Source organism: Channa argus, chromosome 2 (genome assembly GCF_033026475.1).
Source record: "Channa argus isolate prfri chromosome 2, Channa argus male v1.0, whole genome shotgun sequence".
NCBI classification, from domain to species: domain Eukaryota; kingdom Metazoa; phylum Chordata; class Actinopteri; order Anabantiformes; family Channidae; genus Channa; species Channa argus.
Window position 1 is genome coordinate 14249571 of NC_090198.1, and position 24746 is coordinate 14274316.

Genomic DNA, 24746 nt, shown 5'->3' on the forward strand with positions numbered 1-24746 from the left:
ATTGTCTCCTGTTGCCACGCTCAAGTGACTCTCCAGCCAGGTAAGTTATCTTGCAGAGATTCCCCAACACTGCCAGCTTGCCTGAATAACCTGGTTTGCTTATCTGCCCGCTATCTTCCTGCCTTCCCATTTTGCCCACGATCACCTTCTCCTGGATCTTTGAACCTTGCCTGTTCTCTCCCGCTCTTATTCTTGCTAGATTATGAATGAATATTTGTTGTAACTTGAAAACTACAAATACCTAAAAGGCTGTGTAGAAAGTGGTGAGTGTAAAGTGCAAAGCTTTATCGGGGCAGGGAGAGGGAGGACTTGGCAGAGCAGATAAAACTAAATCTCATGTCAGTGCCAGCTGAAGTTCCACACAGTTGTGGGAATATTTGAAGTTTTTGATAGCCAAAAACTGTAGGTTTTTGATAATGTGTACATTCATGGCCAAAATGTAGGCAACTTAAGGAGCCTTAACAGTCAGCCTTAATCAGGTTTTCTGATTTCACCACAGGCCTTTGCCTTTGCATATATGAGGCAACAAGCTGGTAAGATGTTGGAGTAGCAATGGTCTAGAGCTTCCCTGTCTCTACCTGCACCCCACTGTGGTCTGGGATGGAAAAAAGTAAAGTAAAGTAATGAAGAGTTTGTATAGGTTATCTTTTCCATAATGCAGAAAACAAGTAAAACAAACACACGTGGGAGACCAAAATCCATGTTCACCTCTAAGCACCATCAAGTCAGAGATCACTTAGTAGTTTTATTTAAAGTGCTTTTCAACAGGTCGACAGCTGATCATTCTTCCAAGTATTTTGTGACAAAAATAAGATTAATCATCATTTTTGCCATGAAGCCTTTCTACGTTATGTAACGGCACATGATTGATTGATCTCTTAGAGCAACAGTTGAATGATAAAACATCAGTGACCTGTCAGACACAGTTACAATGATGATTTTCACATAAGTCCTTAAATTAGAGAACGGGAACCCAGTTAAACAAATGAGATAACAACATGGAAAAGTCCCTTTTTTTCATTTAATGAAGAAAAATATGTGTCTTTATTCTTAAAATCTGATCTTGACAGTACACATATGATTGTCAAAGTATGTCATAGCTTAAACACAGCAGGGAAGAAGAGTTGTTGATGCTCACCCAGCTGGACAGGGTTACAAAAGAATTTGGAATAATCAATACACTGCTGGCACTATCATTACCTTCAAACAGATTGGTTGAACAAAAGAGCAATGCATGTTACAGTATAGATGGGGAGGTCACAAGAAACTCCAGTGGAAGCTAAAGGAGAAAGCCTCTACTCTCCATAAAGTGCCAATAATTTTCTTCTCCCATCTTTGAAACATAGCAGTGGCAATATCACGATTTAGGCATGCTTTGCTACCCCTGGACCAGAGCGGATTACCATCAGTGATGGAAGTACATTCTACAGGAAAATATCAAGAGAAGCTCAACAGAAATCATCCAGCAGGACAACAAACCCTAAACACACAAGATGTTCTACTACAGAATGGTTAAAGCAATGTTTTAACCATTGTTTGAAATGTTTTGGAATTGCCAAGTCAAAGTCCTGACAGTGCTCCCACATTTATACCAGTAAATAGATGTACATCCCAGCAAGAAATGGTAGACAATCAGCAAATCATATTGCTATGCCAAAATATTTAGCTTTAAACAGAGGGAGGTGTGAAAGAAAAGTAACTAGAGAGGGCCATTCCCATGTCATAATAAAAAATCCACATGCAGCCCAACCTCCTCAAACACCCCCACACACTCTGCTTCTTTCAGATGTAGTTTTTCTTTTCTGGTTTCTTATATCCAGAGGATTTGTTGTTTGGGAGTTCTTAGCTTTTAAACATAGACAAAGGTGTGGCAAAATTTCAATCTAAACATTATGCTTCCTGAATATTATTAGTTTAACCAAGTTACATGGTTCTTTTCTCTTTTACTTCACTACCACATCTTAATACATTGGAGAGCAGGGGGGTTTAACCTTACTACCGTACAAGTGGATTATGTTATCGATAATTCTGCAGCCTTACTGCATATGATACTAAATACTGTTGATTCAAGACAGTAGAGAATCAGAGTAACCCAGCTTTATGGTACAATTCATAAACCTGCAGCTTAAAGCAGACATTCCGAAAGTAACACAGGAAGTGGCTTTCAAGTAATTTAGAAGAATCATGCTTAGCCTGGAAAAATAGTTTACTAATATAATTGATAATTGACTTTACATGTCGCTGAGTTAACCTCAACAACTGCTTCATCGGAACCTTAAACATATCTTTGAGAACCTATCCTGACTAGAACGCTCGAAAATGTTTTTTCCTTAACAGATACAATTATATTAGATTTGATCAATCTATCCTTATAAACGGGCTATGTGCCAAAATAGTAATACATATATTAGAAAACATTTACCTGTATCCAGAAATCAGTTAGTCAAGCTTCAAGCATACCTAACAGACTTAAAGATGTCCCGTAATTTATCTAAATTTAGAAAAAAATAAAGTTAATGTATTTGGAAGTAAAAATCTCCATTATATGCCTGTCAAAGTGCAGGCCTACTTGTGGTTCCCAGAGTTTCCAAAAGTAGATTGGGACAGAGCCATTAGGTATCAAGCTTCTCTCCCATGGAACTGGCTCCTAAAGAAGATGGGGAGACAGAGACTAGGCTTAAAACTTTTCTTTTCGTTAGAGCTCATAGTTAGAACTAGCTTATGACTCTAAACCAGTTTTTAGCTATGCTATTATTGACTTAGACTGCTGGAGGACCCCCAAGTACTGATCTCCTTCCCTCCTCTCCTCTCCCCATGCATTTATGTCATTACTGCATGACATTAACTTTGTGTCGTCTTTCTCTTGTGGATCTGCTTCTTCCTCTCTCTGCACCTTTCTGCAGGTGTCCCCAGTTTTGGAGCTGCTTCAATTTCCAGATTCTGGTGCCACCAACCTGCCCGATGTTTTGTTGTTGCTTCTTGTTGCTCTTTTCTCTCTCCACTTTTAAATCACCCAAACCGGTCATAGCAGATGGCCGCCCACCCTAAGCTTGGTTCTGCTGGAGCTTTCTTCCATTAAGGGAGGTTTCATCTTCAGTGCTGCCTAGGGCTTGTTTAAGAGGGATTTATTGGGTTTTCTCTACAAATTTGTATAATCTTGACTTTATTATGCAAAGAGCCTTGAGACGGCTTTGTTGAATTGTATAAGATGCCTAAATTGAAAAATCAAGATTAGTACTTTATCTGCTTTCACCCAACAGCAGCACCAACAGGTTATCACAATTTACCAGCTGTCATGCTGGTAGTCTTACAAAGACTTCACAGATAAAGACTGTTTTCACCCAGATTTCTGGGAGCAGCACACACCTGATGACGGAGTACACTGTGGGTGATAAACTTAATGGCTGGCTGAGAAAGACTAGAGGTTCTCAAGACACACTTGATAATGCTACAAAAACGTGGGATTATTGTGCCAAAACAAATATGGCAGCAACTTTACTTTTAAAAGTACAGATTCTGTGGAAAATAAAAAAGATGATTTGTATAGTTGTATTAATGAGATGTCTTTTAGTACTATTAATTTTCCTGCAAATAAAAACCCCTTTAGGTCACTTGTGCAAGCAGCTTATTATGACTAAGCAGCAAATACTAATGCTGAAGGCTAAAGTGTTTTGTGTTACAATGACACTGACAGCTGCTAGATGCTGGTTGAGAAAAGGCAAAATATTTCGGGTTCCACAATATAAATCATTAAAGGAAGTATGGTGTTTGCATGTATTCCATGGTATTAATCGTTAAAGTTGTCCTTATTTCCACAGTGTCAGTAAATGTTTCCTCCTAGAACGTGACTGCACTGTAAGAAATGAGGGCCATGCTTTATAGTGCTCCATCTGTGGAAAAATTCACTTCAAAGCCCATCCGAGACTCGTATGCAATTCAGCAGTCCATAAGACAAATGGAATGGGAATCTGGCAAAATTACGTCATTTTAAAGAAATAGCAGGTAGCGATTAATAGTGATGAAAATGGACATAAATACACTGTTTGCAGACTGTTACTTGTGTATGTAGAGAGTATTCACAGAGGACAATGCTGTGCATAAAAGACCAAAGGCTGTAACATCACCGTTAACAACAACTGACAAGGGCTACGTGGAGAGCAATATATACTCTCTGTTGTTTTTCCTTCAGCTTTGTAGAAACAAATGTTAGTTTATGTCATCTGAGTGCACATTATTGTAACCCAGAGAGATTGTGATTTGTGTTTTGATTATATTCCTTTGTCTTGTACTGTAACTTCAGTATATACAAATGCAGCCCAAGGCAACCTCTGAAGTCACATATGACCCCCAAATGTGGTCAGGTAAGATTTTGTTGAATTAAACTTTATTTGATCACGATAGATGGGTGAGCTAGCAAAACTTAGCTAATGTTATCAATAAGTCAATATACATACAAGTTTTACATACATACACTGTGGTTTCATATATGTGCAGTATCCCATGACAAAGTGAAAATATATTTTTTAATTATTAAAAAAATGAAAAACTGTAATCATTTACATGATACATCGAGAGGCAGGGTACACCCTTAACAGGTCACCACGCATACTGTAGACAAAAAACTATTCACACTTACATTTACACCTGCAAACAATTTAAAATCATTATTTAACTGCAGGTCTTGTTGATAGCTAAAGTAGAATTCTAAACAGCTGTAAGTCTGGTTGCACATCAAATATCAGCACATAAAGCAACAGAGCATCAAACTGAAAGTCTAGACAGTGTTTGATTGCTTAGCCCTGTAGGCGACTGTGAAATGTCACTCAACAATGTTATGTTTAAGTTCTTGTTTGTAAAATAATTCTTTATATAATTGTTGGATTAAGGTCTGTTGGAAGGGAAGTTTTTTTCTCAAACATATTTTTTTTTTCTCTCACGTCTCGTTCAGCTTTGATGAGATCTCGCAAAAGTAGAATCTTTTTTATTTTTTTTGAATGACGCATGTCTCTTCCCAGGCTACGTACATAAGTATCATGTGATAGCTAGTCTCAACATTTTACCCATTATTTAAGGTTACCTGAGTATTTTGTTAGGATTAACCTTACACATCAAGAGAAACATGCCTGTCTTGTTTTGTTTTTTCCTCTAGAGCTTATTTTGGCCTGTTTAATTAATATTTTGTTAAATAAATGCCACTTTTTTTTGCACTGACTCCTGCAGAGAGCTGTTTCCTTAATATCTGTTTTTATACTTTTTTTTCAGTGCCAAATAACATCATATCCCATTTATATGGGCAGATGGGACCGGGACCATCTTGCTTATTTGCTCATTGCTTAGGAGACTGTCCTTCTTTCATCTTCCACAAATGAGCAGTACATCACTTTGCATTTCACTTTAACAGGTGAGGGCAAAAATGCTAAATGCACTTTGGCAAAACCAACCCCTAAATCACGACTCTTAAAGTCTCTTTTTCTTTTGAAAATGTTTTAAAGGAATTCCATTAATGCAGAAATGTCATGTTTGTGTAGCGTGTTCAGGTGCAGATTTCCTTGCTAATGCCACCTATGGTCTGAGTGCTGGGTGTACCCACTTAGTAATAAACAAATCTGCACCAGAATGAGGAATCAGGAACAACAATAAAAGAATCAATACTTTTTTTTGGACTATCTGTAAAAGTATGTTTTAAACTATCTTACAAACAAAATGGGAACTGAATCGGAACTGATAAAAAGAATCAGAATTCAAATCAGAATTAATACATTTTTAATAATGCCTATCTCTATTCAGCCGTGTCAGTGACGGCTTTTACATGCACTGTAAGTAACTGTGGTACTCAGATAAATCAGCTTTCTCTGATAATTGGTGTTTACGTGCACTCAAACCTGGTTGCGGGAAACCTGCGTATACATGCAGCACAACAGTAACCTGATTTCTCTGCCACCTCTGACTTATTTCAGGCCTGGGGCGCTTATTTTACCTGTAAAATCACAAAAATCACTGCTTTCAGACTTTTCACTTTGTTTGTGTGAGTGAATTTGTGTCGCTGAGCAGAGTGACCGTGCAGGGGCGAGAAGGGAAAGACTCATGCAGCAGATCCACAACCCTCTAAATTTTAAAAATCCACTGTGGAAAGTGACTTATGTAGACTTCTATGAGACACTTTGACTAAATTAAAATTTCTGTCAGGCCTTGTCTGCAGCTTTTGATTATGCACATGCGCATTTGGAGCAAGCCGATTAGAAACCTGGTTACATGTATACATAAGTAGACTAATTGGCGTTCTCCAACAGAAATCCCTAATCCCCTACCCCCGCATTAATAAACTAGCTCTCCCGAGAAACCTGACTGTAATCTGGCGATGTAATTTTTTTACTTTACTCTTTTAAATGAGAAATGTCAGTTTATTCAATACATTTAGAAATCTTTTTAAAAACAAATCTTTATGTTATTAAGGATTGAGTGTGGATTAATGAGAAATGTTTTTGTGTGCAAAAAGTGAAAGGGTCTGAAGTTGTTCTAACAATATATGAGAACGAATGCATGCAGTGAATAAAACACGCCTCGCTTGTACTCTATCCATGTGAGTCATGTTATATTTTTGTTAGTAGGTGGCTGGTCATTTGCCAGCTAACTAAACTGCTCATAGCATGACTTGTCCAAAACCATTAGGCTGCTAATGATTTCGGCTTCTCTTGACATCTTCAGTTGTTGGCAGACAGTTATAGGTGCATTACCTTCATTGCCCTAACTGCAGTGTGTTAATGCCCACCTGGATTGTCATCTAGCTGAACAGATGCAAATTGGAATTATTCTACTAAAAGAAGCATATGGCTGGGGTTAAATATGTAAAACAATAATATTGAAAAGTAGTAAATAACTATATGAACTGTATTTACTTGTATTTTGCTGGAATATTTTCATTTTACAGTATTTTTACTGTGAACTTTTACATTTATTTTAGTGTTTTACTTACTAGTAACTTTTTTCAGATCAAAATTCGAGATGAGTGTCCTTATGAATTACCCACTTGTCAGTTCATAAAGTGCTTAAAATCAGCTCAGACTTTATCAGGTATGCTGCTTCGTTGCACACCACATTTGTTCCGATACTACTGATAATAATTAATTGTGAGTAATTCATTCAGACATAATTCACCTATATCAACTAAAAGGCACGTCAAATGCGACATTATGACATAAGTAGTTAGTTAAAACCCTTAGTAATTTTCATAGTGAGGGATGTATTCCGATAGCCAGTTCCAATTTGGATCTAGTTCCAAATTTAAAAAATATCCGGGTTTGTAAAATACTTTAGTTCAATTGCTTACTGAGTCTTACTGCAGATTACCTTTATTTCAACAGGGTTCTTTTGTCTGTTTCTAAAACAACAGAGAACAAAAACAGTGAAAACAAACCCAAAACTTTTGTATACAAATGTTTGATAACTAAGTGAACCCTTGTGAAACATAAAGCGGCTTAAGTTTTCAAAGTCACCTTAAACTTGTGGCTGTTCATCATGTAAAAGTAAAAAGTTATGGCATTCTTCTGAACATGTGCCTCACCTCCTCTACCATTTCTTCAGAGTTCACCTTCAGGTAATGTTAATTTTATCTTGCATATAAATTATTAATTGGAATTATTGCTATTTCAACTATTCTTTTTTTTCAACCTTAGCTTCTGTGACTACAGCTAGAAAACAACCTTCCAAGTGCAAAGGGAAATAATACATACACGACTGTATTTCTTCCAACTGACGAAATGTGTTCATTCCCCAGAAACTGTTTAAAAAATGTTTTAAAATTAAAAGGGATTTAAAAGAATTGGGTTTCATGATCTCGCCCATTTCCTGTTCTGGACTTTGTAGCCATTTTCTCCACTTCCTGTTCCCCGTTTATTTCATCCACTACATCACTACTCATCACCACTTCTAATCGTTTACACCTGTTCCCCTCACTCATTTACGTCCAGCCTTGCCCACATTTCCCTGTCAGATTGTTTGCATTTCTACTGCAACTTTCCAGCCCTATCTACAATTTGGACCACGCTACATTTATGAAGCTGACTCAGCCTGCCCCTCTGGTTTTGTGAGTAACCGCTTCCTATTTACTCTCTGTTGCTGACCTAATGAATGACTAAGGATTCTAAGTACTGTTGTCTGCCCACGAGGAATCAAGATTATCACAAGGCCTTGTAACCACGATTGTAAGAAGAAAATATATCAAGTCATGTCAATACTTTAATTATGCCATGCACATGTTTTTACCAAGCCATGTAATTATCCGACTACTATTTTATACGGCGCTTAGACGAGTATTCATCATGTGTTCAAGTATACCATGGTTACCTGTATCAAGGACTTCACCAAGTAAATATCCACTGTAAGGATTCTCATGTCCAATGTGAGGAACCAAGTTTATGTGACAAGAGAATTATGGAATCCAGAGCTAAGAGACTATTACTAGCGCACTATCACAAAAAGGGATTTTGGAGTTTTTGATATTGTTCACCATCAGGGATTGGAGATTTACCACGGCAACGTTCTACAAACTCATTACTTTGTACCTTTTGTGTTACGGATCCAGACCACTACATCTTCCCCAGTGGACTTTCTCCCACCTACCTTCCAAGTTACTCATCACTACCAGGAGCATACTTCGCTCTTTCTCATAAGACCCCTGCCTCACCTCCAGACCCGTCTCTCCACTCACTCTAGTAAATCTAGTTTCATGTTTAGACCCTATATCCCACTAGTAATTGCCAAGATACTTATCTGTGTGTTCTCTCATATACTGGAGTTCAACACCACCTAGCGAGTCGGAGGACTTACGAAATCTCCATCCTGCTTTGCCAACTACTATATTATATAACAAACTTTATTTAGAGCCTTATTGGGTCCAACTCTAAAACTAGTTTGCTTACATTATGATTCAATAAGATTCAGATACTACACAGTTCCATTACCTGTTAAGTTTATGATTCTTTTATTTTTGACTTTAGATGGCTCAGATTTTTAAAATGGCTTTTTATATTTCTGAAGAGGGTTAGACACAACAGAACGGCATACATTACTATGCTGACACTCTAACTTGCTGAATTATCCGAATCGTCATAAGAATAACTCTTTCCAAATTGACATAATGAAGTCATCAGATATGTATTTTTCCAGACTATAGTTGCAGGGGAAAATGTTACAATGTCAGTTCTTTCTTACAGCCCTATTCCGAAACCTGTCCTAAGTATTCAGGATCAAAGCTATTATAGACAAAAGTGAGTAATTTTTCTGCAAGGCAGCACTTTAGGTTGGAATGCCTTTTTGTCTTTATGCTTTCTCAGTTTATCAATAACACTTTAAAAAACTAATAAATCTGTTAATTTAAGCATAAAATCTAATATGTCCTGTTGAGTTCTCTGAAGCATGGTCAAGGCTAGCTACTTATAATATAAATACAACAGAGTATGGTTACTTTTGATTTTAAAACAAGTTTTAGAAAGCACAGAAATGTGGGCACAGGTTGTCCACATTTCTACATCATGTATTTTCATGATGTAGAAGCAACAATAAATACGCTTTGCAGTGTAACTTATTCCATTCACATGAACTCAAAATTACAAAGACATGAGTGTTTTTTTTTTTTTGTTTGTTTGTTTTGTTTTTTTAAAGTATTGGCTCCTTTACCTGGTGTTCATAACCCTTTGGACAGTAATACCAAACGTTCCTTTGGGTGCTTATTTTCCATTGGCCTTTGGCAGTCAGTAAAAACCTACAGTATGTATGAATTTTTTTCAGATGATATTTGTGGAGTCAATTTCACAACAGCCATTTTAACAGTGTTATCAGCTTTTTTTCCCCCCCCACATGAATAAACAAGAAATATCCAGTCTGTTTCACACTTGGCAGGCAGACAGGAGTGAAGACTTATGCATACTCTGATCACTTAATGCATAAGCTCTATTTGCCTTGTGATCTTGCATAATGTTTACAGTGTTTTTAATGTGTTTTCCATGTGATAAAACCTTAAATATTACTACAAACCTGTTCATAACCAAACAAGCTATTCTTTGATTTCCTTGTGATTTTGAGCAAACTGACAATTACTACTGTACTACATTACCAGAGCTCTTGATGCCTCCAGGCTTGCAGTGCAATTTTGCATCCCTAGTGTATGAGCTTCTATTGTTTCAACAACCAGCCATTCAACATAATTCATGACTGCTAATTTATGTTAAGAATTACCACAGCTTGCACTTGATTATAAAAGTATTCTGAAATTTGTGTTGTGTTTTGTGTTGACCTCTGTCCTAGGTTACACAAAACATCTTCGTCTCCAATGTCCCATTTAGCCTTGGCTATGTATTATGCATCAGAAATCTTGCTAGCATGCTAATATTGGCCTTTTTTCTCAAAGAAACTGATCCCTATTATTTAGAGCTTAGACTGAGACATTGAGGCAGGTAAGACAGAAATAGGATAACTTGGTCTGATTAATTGTATAATTTTCATTTATGAAATGGTGTTTGGACACGTATTATATAACTTTGTCACCAGAGCTAAATGCACTAGGTGATTTTTATAACCACACAGGCAAGAAGCAACATTAAAAGACGGCAGTGTGAAGAGTATTTAACAGTGTGCTTTACTGTGTCTCTTAAGTAAAGCAGTAAGACTATTACTTGCAGCAGAGAGAATCACATCTCGTAGAGATAAGACATTTCTTCACATTCATTATTATAGAAGGGTAGCATTAAATACGTTAAACACCCTGTAGTATAAAATGTATTTTTTTATTATAATAGAATTTCCATCTGCCCAACAATTAGAGTTAATGAACGCATTATCTTCAGAGCAGACCTTGGCTATGAAATTAACTTGACAACATAAAATCCTTATGACGAATTAAACTATTTTACACAATGTTGGATAATGCTTAGCAGAAAACCAAAAAAAAAATTACTTAAACAATATCACAATTGAGATGCATCAGTGACCATAGTCCCCTCTGAAAGTAATAATAGCATTCACATACTTTTTTTTTTTTAAACCAAAGATGGATATCATATAAAAGTTCTGAATTTCAGCTTTCATTTATTAATCCTAACACCTTGATATGTTAAAGAGCATAGGAGATAGCACTATATGTGTCAGAACACCTACATTTTATCTCTCCTTTACTTTGATGGTTACCCAGGTGTGTACTGTGAGATTAATTTAAAAGAATAGTTATAAATGGCTACTTGTGGTTTTAGCCTTGAGTTTTATCTGAAGATCGTTGGTCCAAGGTAAAATAAAAAAAAGCATAAATCAACATGCAAAACAAAAGAGGGAGTATGCCAATTTGGATTGTCCTAAAGCTGATGACAGAAGCATTTTGAGAATTAAAGACCTGTGAAAACAACAATGCCAATACCAACAATGAGCTTCACCCTTGCTCTATAGTGGAATTCCAATCGATTTAATAAAAAAAAGTAAATACAAATAAAAAATAATTGAGTGGAAATACAGAAGCCATACCTCAGGATTAAAACGCCTCATCAGTAGTAATCTTCAGAAAGCCAGGTCAAAATATGCAAATATGCAGAAAGATGAAGGCAATGGTTGTGGAAAAACGTTTTATGGACTGATGAGACCAAGATTAACATCTACCAAAGTGATGGAAAGGCCAAAGTGTGGAGGAAGAAAAGGACCTACTCATGATCCAAACCAGGAAAGCTCCTCTGTGAAACACTCTGGAGGTACTGTCATGGTTTGTGCTTGCAGAGCTAGATCTGCAACAAGCTCACAAATCTTTAGTAATGATATAACGCATGATGGTAGCACTAAAATGAATTCAGAACTGTACATTGTCATGGTCTGCAAAGTTGCAGAGAAGCCAGACTAATTGGGAGGAATTTCATTATGTAGCAAGAAAGAGATCCAAAACACGCTGCAAACTCAATGACTTTATCAGATTGGGGAGGAAGGTTTTAGTCTGACCAAGTCAGTCACATGACCTTAACCCAACTAAAGAGAAGATTACAGAGAGAACCCTCCTAAAAGCAAACAATGCAAAAAAGCATATCCAATGAAGAAAGCAACAATAACTGCAGTTACGTGGGCTTAATTAACCAGGTTAAAGCTGGCTTTAGCTGATTTCATTAGTGTTGTGTAAACGGGAAAGCTGGTTTCAGAAATTAGGGTAGTGTATTATGTGAAACCTGGTTTCTGTAGGTTACACTATACAGTTAAAAACTGAGCCAGCCTTCCAAAACAAGTCTGAGGTCCAGTAACCAGGTTACTTCAATGTATGTAAATACAGTCAATTTGCTATATGAAGCTTGTGTCTGTGAGTCATGCTTCATGTAGTTACTGGAAACAAATATTATAAACACAAAATAATGTTCAGATACAAAATCATCTTTTCTTTTGACTTATGAAAGCTGCTATTCAACGCTTTCATCTGATATCTACCTTTTGAACCAGAATATTTTCAATGAATAGCAAACACAAATTAATTCGCCTTGCCATTTCAAAACTTTCAAGAGGGGAATGAGTATTTGTGCTTATTGACCTGTCAAATGGGTAAACAAATTGACTTGCTTGTACCTCATCATTTTATGATAAATTCCAATGGTAGTTTTAAATACTCAAAAAAGCAACAATATTCTCTTTTGGTGAAATTACTTTAAATTGTGTTCGTCAAATATTCAATCTGCTCTTTAGATCGTAATATGTTCATAACCCACAGCCATTAAAAGCATTACTATCGTGCCATAGCATAATGTACAAGGTACGAATAAAATACAGAAAAAGTAGGTATAGCTGAACATGTCAATACACTTAATGACAAACTTCCACTCCTGGCAGAAAGGAGCACATATCATAGGGCTGGCTTCTTTTCCTTATTCAGTGTCCTAACACGCACACTTACCAGATCTGTTACCAGATTAAGAAAATACTCCAGTTTTTAAACTGATCAAAGCATATTTAAACACATTTGACAAAACCACTTGTGTGTGACAACGAATGAAGATACACTTTGTCCCTAATCAATCAACTTAATTCGTAATACTAAACTTTCCATTTTGTAGAATATTATAGACATTGCAATGTATTTCTAATATATATATATATATATATATATATATATATATATCCTATCTCTTTCAATTTGTTTTCTCTATAGAATAATAAATCAAGCTTACCAGTTGTTCTTGATGGGACAAAAGAAAGCTAAAAAAATGTTTTAACTAAAAGCCTCAGTTTTTAGAACTTGGGCCCTAATATGGGTTACTGTGCTTCATATACCTATCAAAGAGTAGACAGACAACAAGAACAAGATCCTAAAACCATGGTTCCCTTATTCTGTGCTGATAAAACAACTATACCTGAGGACTCATCCCCACATCCTTCCACACAATACCCCAACTATCATGTAAATTGATTTTATTGGGGAAATTCGTCCACTGCTACCCTTGTGCTTTCGTCAAACTGTTACCTTAATTTGGTTACGTGCAGAAATCAGGCTGTTGAGTGCATGTTAACATACTGATTAAGTATTGCCAATACAAATTTACAGAAATTTTTATATCTGAAGTTCAACATTTCGTTTAAAGATGAAGTCCCTGAAGTAAAAAAAAAAGAGTTTAGAACATAGTGTCAAAACACGTTTGCTGCTGTGCAATTGCTATCACTCATAAATTGAGTACATATTTGAAGCGAGGATAGTTTGCATCCCGGCTGCAGTATGTAAGTTTACATGACCTCTTTTTTTAATATTCACATGATTTTCATGTTGAACTGTATGGGTGCCTCAGCTGGACTGGCTTCCTCTGTTTCCTCCTTACGTGGCACATATTCCACCTCTATACTTGACTTAGGGTTGTCTTTCCCTCTACTCCAGAGGAATAATATTACAAGACAGAAAAGAACAACTCCTAGGAAAGAGATAAATCCCATGGTGGTTGCAATGATAAGCGTCTTTACATCAAATGGAAATGGAACTGTAGCCCTGGTAACATTGGTACCTTCATCACTGGGCTGGTTAGAAATGAAGGCAAATGTCTTGTTTGGCTGGTGGGGCCAGTTAGGAGAGTAACTATGTACAAAAAGGTGCGCAGCTTTGGTGTCGTTGCCTGCTGCGTTGCTCGCAATGCACAAGTAGGTGCCGTTATCCTGGATTTGGGCATAACGCACCTCCAGTGTCCCCTCAGTAGACACAGAAAGTCGTGAGCCTACAGTTTTGGTAGTGACGTGTTCTTTCTTAGGGGATAGCCACATTATCACAGGGACTGGATCACCCTCTGCTTGGCAACCAAAATGAACAGTAGTTCCTTCATCTACATGGCTTTCTTGAACTTTATAATCCAGGATCTTTGATTTCTGGCAGGTAAAATAGTCAGAAGGGAGGACGTCTGGGAAGTCCTTGAACTCTTTTCCTTTTACAACTTCAGGTGAAGCACACATGGGCTGCTGTCTGTTAAAGTTTAGCCTCCACCTCCGACGGAAGACCCAGAGCAAGCGACAGTCGCAAGCCAGGGGGTTATCATACAAAGCCAGGGTTTCCAGGTTTCCCACAGAGTGGAAGACGGACTCCTCTAGGGTGCTTAAGCTATTGCTTGATACATTGAGAACGCGAAGGTGGTTGAGTCCTCGGAAAGAATAGGGTTCAATGCCAGTTAATCTACCACCAGCCAAATGAAAAGCCTGGAGCTTCTGTAGGTTGAACAGGTGGTTCCCTTCCACAGTATGGATGGGATTGAAAGACAGATTCAGAAAACGAAGATATCTTAGGTGACTGAAGGCTTCATAGGGGATGGCAGTAAGATTACAGCTTGTGATGGACAATGATGTAAGGTTTAGACCAAACAAACATTTTGCAGTCATGGTATCCAAAGCAGGCATATGAGAAATCTCTAGCACTCTGAGCCGATACAGCCGCTTGAAAGAGTAATCCCGTATGACAGTGACGTTGAGATAGCGTAATCGAAGTGACAACAGGTTATGCAAATGGCTAAGGGCATCGGTGGGTACTGAGGCCAGATTGCATCCCTCAATGTTGAGGCTTTCAAGGTTGCTGAGACCATGAAATGATCGGGGAGAGATGAATACTAAGTCATTGTCCCCAACCTCCAGAGCCCTCAGGTTGTACAGCTCCTGGAACATGTAGTCTAGCAGAATGACAATTTTGTTCTCGCTTATGTCTAGCTGGGTAAGGTTGGTTAAGCCCGTGAACACGCCCAGCTGAATGAGCTTCAACTGGTTGTTACGCAAACCCAGAGTTCGAAGGTTCATAAGGTTGCTAAAAGCTCCAGGTTCAATGGTTGAAATTGTGTTTTCATTAAGTTGCAGATCCTCCAGCTGAGGGTAATTAATAAACTCCTCGGGGCCCAGAGTTTTGAGACGGTTCTTGCTAAGATCTAACAGCCTTGTTTCAGTGGGAATTCCCTCAGGAAGGGCTGCCAGTCTCCGTCGATGACACACAACTGAACGCTCCTGAGCATTGCAGTCACATCGGGAGGGGCAACCGGTGGTGGAGCCAGAAAGTACAGTGCCCAGCATCAGGATCAGGATGGGCTGCCAGCAAGCCACCAAGTAGCTGTGCCCTCCTGCCTCCCCAGACACCATCCTGCTGCTTACCTGTGGAGACACGAAAAAGGACAGGTTGGTAGAGTCAAATGGAGATACAGACATGGCTATGGCATGGGAAATAAATGCACCAAATAAAGACTGGCTTCAGCAATTAATGACATTTAGATTTTTCAAACACTCAAATTTAGATTTGTAATGGTAGAAAAATTCATTATGGATGTCGTTACATCTAAACAAACTGAATGAAACCAAGTTTAGAAATTGAAAGATTTTTCTCTGTACAAGATAAAGTTTTCATTTATATACAGATGTGGCTAGATATAGTTGTCCAAATGTATACAAATGACAAGGATATGATTTACCTTTTTATTTAATCTTTTTTTTCTTTAATTACGATAGATAGATAGATAGATAGACAATGTATTCCTTACACAATATAAACACCATCCTGTGCTTCTGAGTGTGCTTTAAATATATACTGCTAATTTTGCATGTTTTTTGGGCTCTCACAATCCGTTTGTATGAGCAGCTAAAAATGCCATGATATGTTTGCAAATGTTTTGTGGGGGGCATTTAAAAACTTAACACATCCTGTGCCACTGCTAAGCTGTTGACCTTGCAGTGATATAAAACACAAATTGCTGCCAAGTAGTGATAAATGGAGAGAGGGAGATTGTCAAAGGACTTTGAACCCCTATTTAATTTTGACTCAGGGGCACTTTAACTTGCTAAAACCTTCAAGCTCTACTTCTCACATCAATCATGCAATTCAAGTCGCAGCCATATATGCACAATAAGCTCTTCAAAAAGTCACATGCAAGGTAAAATAAATGATGAATTTGTTGTTGTTTTTTTGTTTTGTTTTTTTTTAGAAGACTGGGCCCATAACTACTTTGTTTACATAATGACACTTTGGAATAAGTTGATATTTATTAAATTTTGTGTTAATCTTAAAAATCTTAACGCTGGGGATTGTTAAAAGAAAAAACTGTGATAAACAAGCAGTATACATTTCTAGATTCCACATTATAATGAACATTTCAAACGATAAAGACGAGAAGAATCAAGTCTTTTAATTTTCAGACAAAACTCCCATTATGGGAGCTTTATACAGTCTCAGTTTAAATATTCACCAGCTGAATAGGCACTGTGGATTCTTTCCATAACTCATTCACCACAAAAATGTTTTTGCAAGAGTGCTTCAAATTATCAGTGTAGTGCTTTTTAGAACCTCTTTGGCTGTCTACTACACTTTTGTAGCTTTGAAAAAGGTTTAAACGTGATAGTAAAGATTAGAATGATTCTGCTTTTATCGCACCAACACAAATTACACTCCACTCTTGGGTGAATTATAGTCATAGGATTGAGGGAGCTTGGACTGAGGTCTGACTAGTTCCAATGGAACAATAATTGCAGCTCCCATTTTGACTTCCTCTGGAACTGTTAATTTGTGTTGGCTGCATATGTCAGGAATATGTCAGTTCAGTGTGTTTGGGGTCTTGTAAAAAGCAGACAGTCAGAATGAAAGCTGAAATGTCTATCAGTAGCTCCTTTGTTATCTACTCAGTTTTTGTCTCTTACTAATTGATGTACATTTTCAAATAGGTAGGATGTCAACTTTTGCAGTTTGATGTGTTTTTTTTTTTTATCTGAAAGCAACTCACTGCAGTTCAGTGCATTATAAGACAGAAAGCTCAAACATGGTGTATGTTTAACTCTTATCCATCAGGATAGATGCTAAACCTCGGAGTGCAATGGAAGATTTCTCATTGCAGAAAACGTGTGACATATTTATCTGTTTGACAGAGAATGTGATTTTTATCTTGTCAAGTCTGGAATATAAATGAGGATGAGACTCGGTGATGTCATTGCTAATCGAAAACAAGCAAATACACTGGTGATTTTCTTACCAAAGTATCATGCATGATTTATGACTCGTTGTAGTAAGGGCAGCATCTTACAGCCCGGAGCTACTCAGTGTATCACTACTTTGTTTTGACCTTGAGCTGAAATACTGAATACGGGAAGTTACCAAGTAACCTCAATATTACAATAGCTTACTACGTTTATATGTAATGATTTCACATATTTTAAATGCTGTTCATAGTGTAATGCCAGTCATGATAGTATTGTACTGGAGAAGAATTTAAGTAGACAACCTTTTCTCTTCTGCCCTTCTGTGACTGCTTGCATTTTCTCCACGGACCCCTCACTCAGTCATAGTCTTCTCTCAAAAACATGTCTGAGTTCACCATTAGTCCCTTGTTGCATTAAGTCTTTGTCTTCTCTCTTATGGTGCTGTGTGGCTTGATACAAGGAAAACTGAAAGAGAGGTGTGCACCGCTAATGGGTCACTGAATGGCTGCAAGCTGCAAGCCGCAAATTGAGCTCTATGCATCAGTGCATAGATCCCCTATGGTTTTGTTTAGTTATTGTTAAGTACCTTTTGTTGTTGGAAGATGTATGGGGATATTTATATTAAGGGGTATGAGACCCTTTTAAAAGGATGTCTGAATAAATAAAATGAAGTGATGCATGAAACATTATTACATCTAAACTATCCATAACAAAGATGCAATATGAAGCTTTGCCATTAGTTGTGAACCAAGTAGTTATTTGTCAGTTCCCTGCTGACTGCCACAAGGTTGGCGTTTTAGTGCAGGCCAACCTAGTAGTTAGCATCCCCCTGGTGCCCTCGGCAAAAAGCCAACAGGATTCTTCCAAAGGCATTGGGATTATTGTGGAAATAAGCTCCATGACAAATAGAATTTTATGGACGTTTTGGTCACCAGGATAATCTTCACAGATGAACACCACAATTACCGGATATAAAAAGCTATACAAGCTACACCACAGTTGCATGACTTCAACATCACCACTATGAGTCCTATTTGTAATTTGATTTCGTGACTTGTAGCTTAAGCTAGTGATAGTGAGTGCAAACTTGGTGACATTGGAAGACAAGTTACTGAGTAGTCTGTTTTTAGCATTATGGGTTTTAGCATTCCTGACGACTTCTGTACTCCCAGTTTCTCGCTAAAAGCTCAAAAATAGCCTAAGTGGGGTATTTACCGATGAATGTTATCCCACAATATAAAATGTCAAAGTCAAAATCTCTTGACTTAACAATATATCTCATTTTAGGCATTAAACCACAAACCCAATTAAAAAACCCTTAGACTTCTAGACAAGGGAACCGGATGTGCAAAAACAGTTTTCCTGGATTTAGGACTCATTCCTATTACACATTTGTCTAGTCTTGTGTTTGTGTGAGTGCCTAGTTTCAACTTGTGACCAGTGTGATGAATCAATGTAGCCTGAATTCTAAGAGCATTTCCTATACCCATATTAGATTTAAAGTGCCTGCATTAAGTGTTGGCACAGATAATGTGTCTACTTTTGTCCTTATATGTTAGAAATACTTTTTATTTTAAATTATTATATGAGCCAGCTTTGTTGTGTGTTTGTAATTGCAATCCAGTTACATCAGAATTTAAGTCCTTTTTTCATGAATGTGTTGTTTTGTCTCACCACCAGATAGTGTGTGTGTGTGTGTGTGTGTGTGTGAGCATGAGCATGACTATTAAGTCTTTGAAGTAAAACTATTTAGTAAAAGGAAACAAGCTGTCCCTTTCCTTTTTTTTTTTTTGTTGATTAAGTTTTTCCTACTATGCTTATAATTTGCAGCATGTATTGCTGCTTCCTTTTCTTTTTATGACTGTTCTTAAATTATTGTGCTCCCTAGACTACTCCTAGTTTTTTGCCTTGTGAGCAATTTGCTCATTAGCACCTCTCCTATACATGGCTTGATGTTCAGTGGTAAACACATCCCAAACAGCTTTAATTATTTTGTGATTGTTCAGACAATAGTTAGGATGAAAGATAATGAAAGCTATAGCTATTAAAAAAAAACTGTAAACATGTAAGACAAGGATCACCATGCTGGATGCAAAGTCAAGAATCAAACCAAAAAGAAATCATTGTTCTTTATAAAGGTGACAGTCTTTGTGGGAGATCACAGTGGTCATTTCTTTCAGATTATCTAAAGAGTCTTTTAGGAGATACTACACACCTGCAGCATTTTTAGTTTTTTTTTTTCTTTTCTTTTTATTATTTTGTGTGTGTACTTAACAAAACCAAAGGTTGCATCTTATAGGTATAGATATAAAAGGTATAGATCAAAAAATATCATTCTCTACACATGGTAATAATATTAACAATATACAGGGACCTGCAATAAATGTTATACTACAATAAATACTTGGTGGGTGAACTATTTAAAATTGTATTGCATCAAAGGTTGCCAGCTAATCTGCATACCCCAAAGGGAGAGCAGTCAGATAAGAGAAACTGGATAAAAACAAATCCTCCACTGAAGTCCATCATGATGGTAACAACCCCTGCACTTTAAAGAAACTGCAGGCCTGATAATCCACCATGCCAGGATTAAATGCTAGGTGTATGGTTCTGTGCATGGGAACTACCCTGAAGCCTGCTTATTAAAGCCGTTACCTGCAGGAACATCTATAACTGGGTAAAGTTGGCAGCATGTCACTCATCAGATTTCACGTGCTCAAAAAACTTTTTGTGATACATGAAAATATAATACATACACCTATTAATACTGCTTAGTAGCATACCAAGATTGTTAAGAGTGGGACAGCTTTTTCTTTTGATTTCACAAAGTCTGTATACTTATTTTAGTTAAGCCAGAGAGTATCAGATAAGCATAAGATTCCCTCTAGTATTGGTGACATGACATGAAATGGTTAATAAGCAGCCAAATTTTGCTTATTTCTAGTTTTTATGCTAGAACTGATGATGGTCATTCTGCTCACCAGGATGGCACAAAATTGAGATAAATAAAAATATTGCACCCATTGGAGTCTTTCTGCTGTGAACATTAAGAGAAATTAGATATCCTTCCCTTTTTATTAGCTGGGCTATACGCGTGTACAACATATCAGTTTGTGGCCTGTGAGTCTTGGTATCCAAACAAGTTTATGCCAACAAGCATCTAGTCCACATACATAGGTTATTCTATGTACAGTATACTTTCAGGTGCATGCTCATGCTATTTTTTTTCTATAAGTCATACTTAGAATTTATTTGATTATATTGAGCTACTGTAAATGCTTCATTTTGTATTTACAGGTTTACATGCAGATTTAATTTAGATTTCCATTATTAATTATCAGTGTGAATCCAATATAATACTACATGCCATATCTGTGTTTGGAGTTACATGAGCAGAAAGGTTTGGTTTATTAGTGGTAGTGGTCTTTGCATTCACCAACCAGCTTTTTGTGCATTTAAAAAAAAAAAAAAAAAGAAAAGTCAGAATTAGTCAGAATGTTAACATCCTATGGTGAGGTGGAAAGCTTAAAGGTATTTTTCCAAGACATTTTAGGAGATACTGAAGCCTTGGCATTTACGCTAGTTACAATAGTTTTCAGCCTAACAGGTGACTCGTGATGTTGAAGATGCCAAGTTACTTGGAGTAGTTGATCATAGAAATTTGCTCTCTATGTAAAACATCACCAACAACTGTGGTTAATGGAACTGAAAATAACCATTAGGATTCCATTCAATTCTATCTCAAAGTACCTTACTGCACTCTGACTGACACAGCAGCCATTCAGTTCTCAGTATTATTACTGTAGCTGGTAGTGGTGGAGGCTGACCAAGCTGGCTCTGGGCTTTTATTGTAATGCAATACTTATTCAAACCTAAGTCTTATAGAAACTAAAACAGTTGCTATCACTGCCTGCAAAGCTATTTCCAATGTTTCATAAACTCATAAAATTGATGGCAATTGTAAAGTAATAAAATGTAGTATAAAGACTAGTGCCAAAGTATTTTCTCAAGATTTATTGCACAATTATCATTACTTTTAGCATTATAGTGATATTTTAACAGTGAGCACTGAAGTTCATTTCATTGGTCATTTTGCTGCGCATGTGCTTATTAAAATTAGTTCCTCATGCATGTCCTGCCTTATGTTAAGATTGTAGACTCTCTATGCACCTCCACAGGACCAACACCATCTTTAAAGGCACCCCAAGGGTTCTTGCCAGAAGCAAGTCCGTAAGAATGTCAGTCTCACATGTTCATCCTCTGTACTAATAATCTGGAAATAAACAGCTCCAAGATGAGAAGGCCCCTCTCATCCCTTGTGTGGTCAGTAGGCGAGACTAATCTAATCATCTTTGATCCTCAGTTTTACTGTAGTGCACCTGAAACAATCCTTTGAATCTTTATATCACTAGATAAAGGAGCTGGTGTAGATTAAATTGCATGTAGGCAATTAATAGACGTGCGTAACATAATGTTAGTCACTAAAAACACTGAACAAACAAAACAAATTAAACAAAAAAAAAAAACAAAACTCAGTTCATATCAGTGCTACATCATGAATCATCAAAGATACAATTGCTATACAACAAAAATGACAAACTCCTAGTCACACATATGTCCAAAGAACGCCCTGTTCAACACATCACAGCAAAGTTAAAACACATGACACAACTTCTTCTTCTGCATCTGCAGGTTGTCATGCTTTACTAAACACACCCAGGATTTTCAGCTATCCTGAAACGTGTTTTTAAATTGTGATGGATTTGCACTGACACGTAATCTGTGCCACCGTGTGTGTATTCTGAAATTAATCTGTAACCAGTGAAGCACAACATGTAAGATTGGCCACAGACACATATGCCTACATAAAGAGCATGTATGAAATAGACTCTTAATGCATGAAGACAACTGTAAAACCTTGTATATAAAAACAGTCTCAGTCTTAACGATTTCCCTTTACTATCAATAAACATGGCATGTTAACTTCTCAAGACAACAGGAGCCCAGATAAACCTATTTTTATTGTTATTTGTTTAAATCAAATTAATTAAACTGCAAAAATAATTTAAAAAAGTAATTAAATGAGCAAAGTCACACTCTGTAAACAAAGTTGCTTTTTGGAGTTGATCATTGGAGGCACGTACAACAGCAAAAGGGAAGTCTAAAGCACTCAGAGCTCTCAGATGACACTGACAAGGCTCCTGCTAAAACTTGTGGGTGTTTAGCTATGCTTGAATAAAATCTTTTTACTACAGTCAGAAGACTGAGTGCCTTGGATATCTGTCTTCTTTTTATGTTGACTGTATGTTAAAGCTAGAATATGGAACTTTTGAGAAATTAAGCCAGTTGTGGACTCAAAATCAATTAACTCAGAACAACACATGTACACAAAATATTTGCATTGTAAAATAACACAGGATTTCATCTTCATGATTGTTAAAGGGCACAAGTCTCACTTATAAACATTTAGAAGGAAATGTCTGGGAATGCAACCACAAGGGGGCCAGTGTTGTTCTGGGAGTCATTGCCAACACCTACCCACATTAAGATGAGCCATGGAGCATGTCTCTACTAAAATAAAGGAATAAATAGCTGAAAATAATAAACTAATTGATTAAAAAATACACACTGTTGCTTTAAAGTAATAGTAAAAGCATTTTTAGTGTTTTTGTACAGTACAAGCATTTTTAGAACCTTTTACGTCAAAATTGCTTTGGCTTTTTTAACAATGACAATGAAAGTACAGTATGTTTCAGAAAGAACTTTGTTCTTTGTATGTATCACATACTAATATGTAAAATGTAGATGTAGGGGCAATGAAAGTAAACAAAAAATACAAGCTTTAAATTAATATGTATATATTTATTATTATTTTTATTTTTTTTGTAAAATGTAATGTACAGTACTGTAATATCTGCAAACCCTGAGGGGGGGAAATATGTACACCACTCAGGTACATCCAAAAAAAACAACCCAAATACATCAGTGTGGAAAGGGTCAAAAAGCAATTTCTACCCCACAGAGCCACAGTGAGAAACACTGACTACAAATGGAAAATATGTGGAACAATAGTGAGCCTTCATTGAATTGTCTGAAATTCCACAATAACTCCAAGAGGAACTCACAATAAAGCGCAATGAAAACCAAGGAACTGCAGCCTCTCTCACCCCGTTAAAGGTCAGTTTTTATGACTCCGATATCTAAAAGTCACAGGGTAGAAATGGCATCCGTGGGGGAGTGACGAGGTGAAAACCTTTGCTAACCCAGAGGAACAATAGGGCTTGTCTGAATTCTGCAACAACATGCTTGAACCCTAAATGTTTTAGAAGAACATCGGTTTGGAAGACCGCAGTCCTGTCATGTCTGCCTTAAACCCAACACAGAATTTCACTAAAAACCACTATCTGCTGTCAAGCTTGGTGGTGGTGGTAGTGTGATGATGTGGTGATCAGGACCAGGTTGGAAAGACAATGACTCTAAGAATAAGAGGGAGTTGGTTTTAAAATAGTCTAATCAAAGTCTGGACCTGAACTAGCCATTAGGTTCAGTGGGCGAATACTTCACATTTGTGATTTAGGTTTTTGACATCCTAGCTTCAAAAATAAGTCATTTTAAAAATATAGTTTTACCCATTGCTTTTGTTTTGTTTGAAGAGCTGGAGCTCTAAATACAAGATACATACAAAAAAATGAGGAACAAAAATCAGGAGTGTGTTTTCACAGCACTACGTTTATTACACTTGGCTTCTATGCTTAAATTCTTCAGGAGTCTTTGCCATATCATATGAGAAATAGCACAATAATCAGGTTAATTTTGGCACTGGGTGTCTTTGGGTTTATTTTCTGAGTCTCTTTGGGTTCCTGGATATTTGACTGGTTTTACAGGAACCTTAAGAAGGTACTGGTTCCTAATTCCATTTCTCATTGGTCAGACATTAGACAGTCAGAATGTGGGAACTAACTGAGATCCAGAGGGACTCAACCAGACAGACTGGTGAACCACAACAATTAACTGTAAGAAACTGGAAGCTGGACAGAGCTACAGACTGTGCTGTTCATTCTGAAATCGAGAGTATTAACAGCCCTTTTACAAAGACTCGTTAGATTTGGAAAACTTTGCTTAATGGATCTTTAATTTGTCATCCAAAGACATATAAGTGTTGTACAACCTGTCCTTTACACTATTTCCTCTTGTTATTCTTTCCCTTCTGGCCTAACATTAAAATGTAATTAAAGACACAATAAGATGACATAAGAGCATTTTAGAATTCTTGTACAAACAGGACCTCAAATGAACCTAACAAAAATAATTAATCAGTCATACAG

At 37.0% G+C, this 24746-nt stretch overlaps 1 protein-coding gene and 1 long non-coding RNA gene across 4 annotated transcripts in view; one reads left to right on the forward strand and one right to left on the reverse strand.

Annotated features, from left to right (window-relative positions):
- On the forward strand, window positions 1–5363 carry LOC137117332 (uncharacterized). Its single transcript, XR_010913595.1, has 3 exons — window positions 1–40; window positions 4301–4361; window positions 5263–5363. It is a non-coding gene; the product is annotated as an uncharacterized lncRNA (long non-coding RNA).
- lingo1b (leucine rich repeat and Ig domain containing 1b) overlaps window positions 4363–24746 on the reverse strand; it is a 25530-nt gene continuing 5146 nt past the window's right edge. For all 3 annotated transcript variants that reach the window (XM_067495652.1, XM_067495650.1, XM_067495651.1), the window contains exon 2: window positions 4363–15612. In XM_067495652.1, the coding sequence (XP_067351753.1) occupies window positions 13753–15600 (1848 nt within the window). In that variant the 5' untranslated portion in view covers window positions 15601–15612 and the 3' untranslated portion in view covers window positions 4363–13752. The remainder of the gene's footprint in view (window positions 15613–24746) is intronic.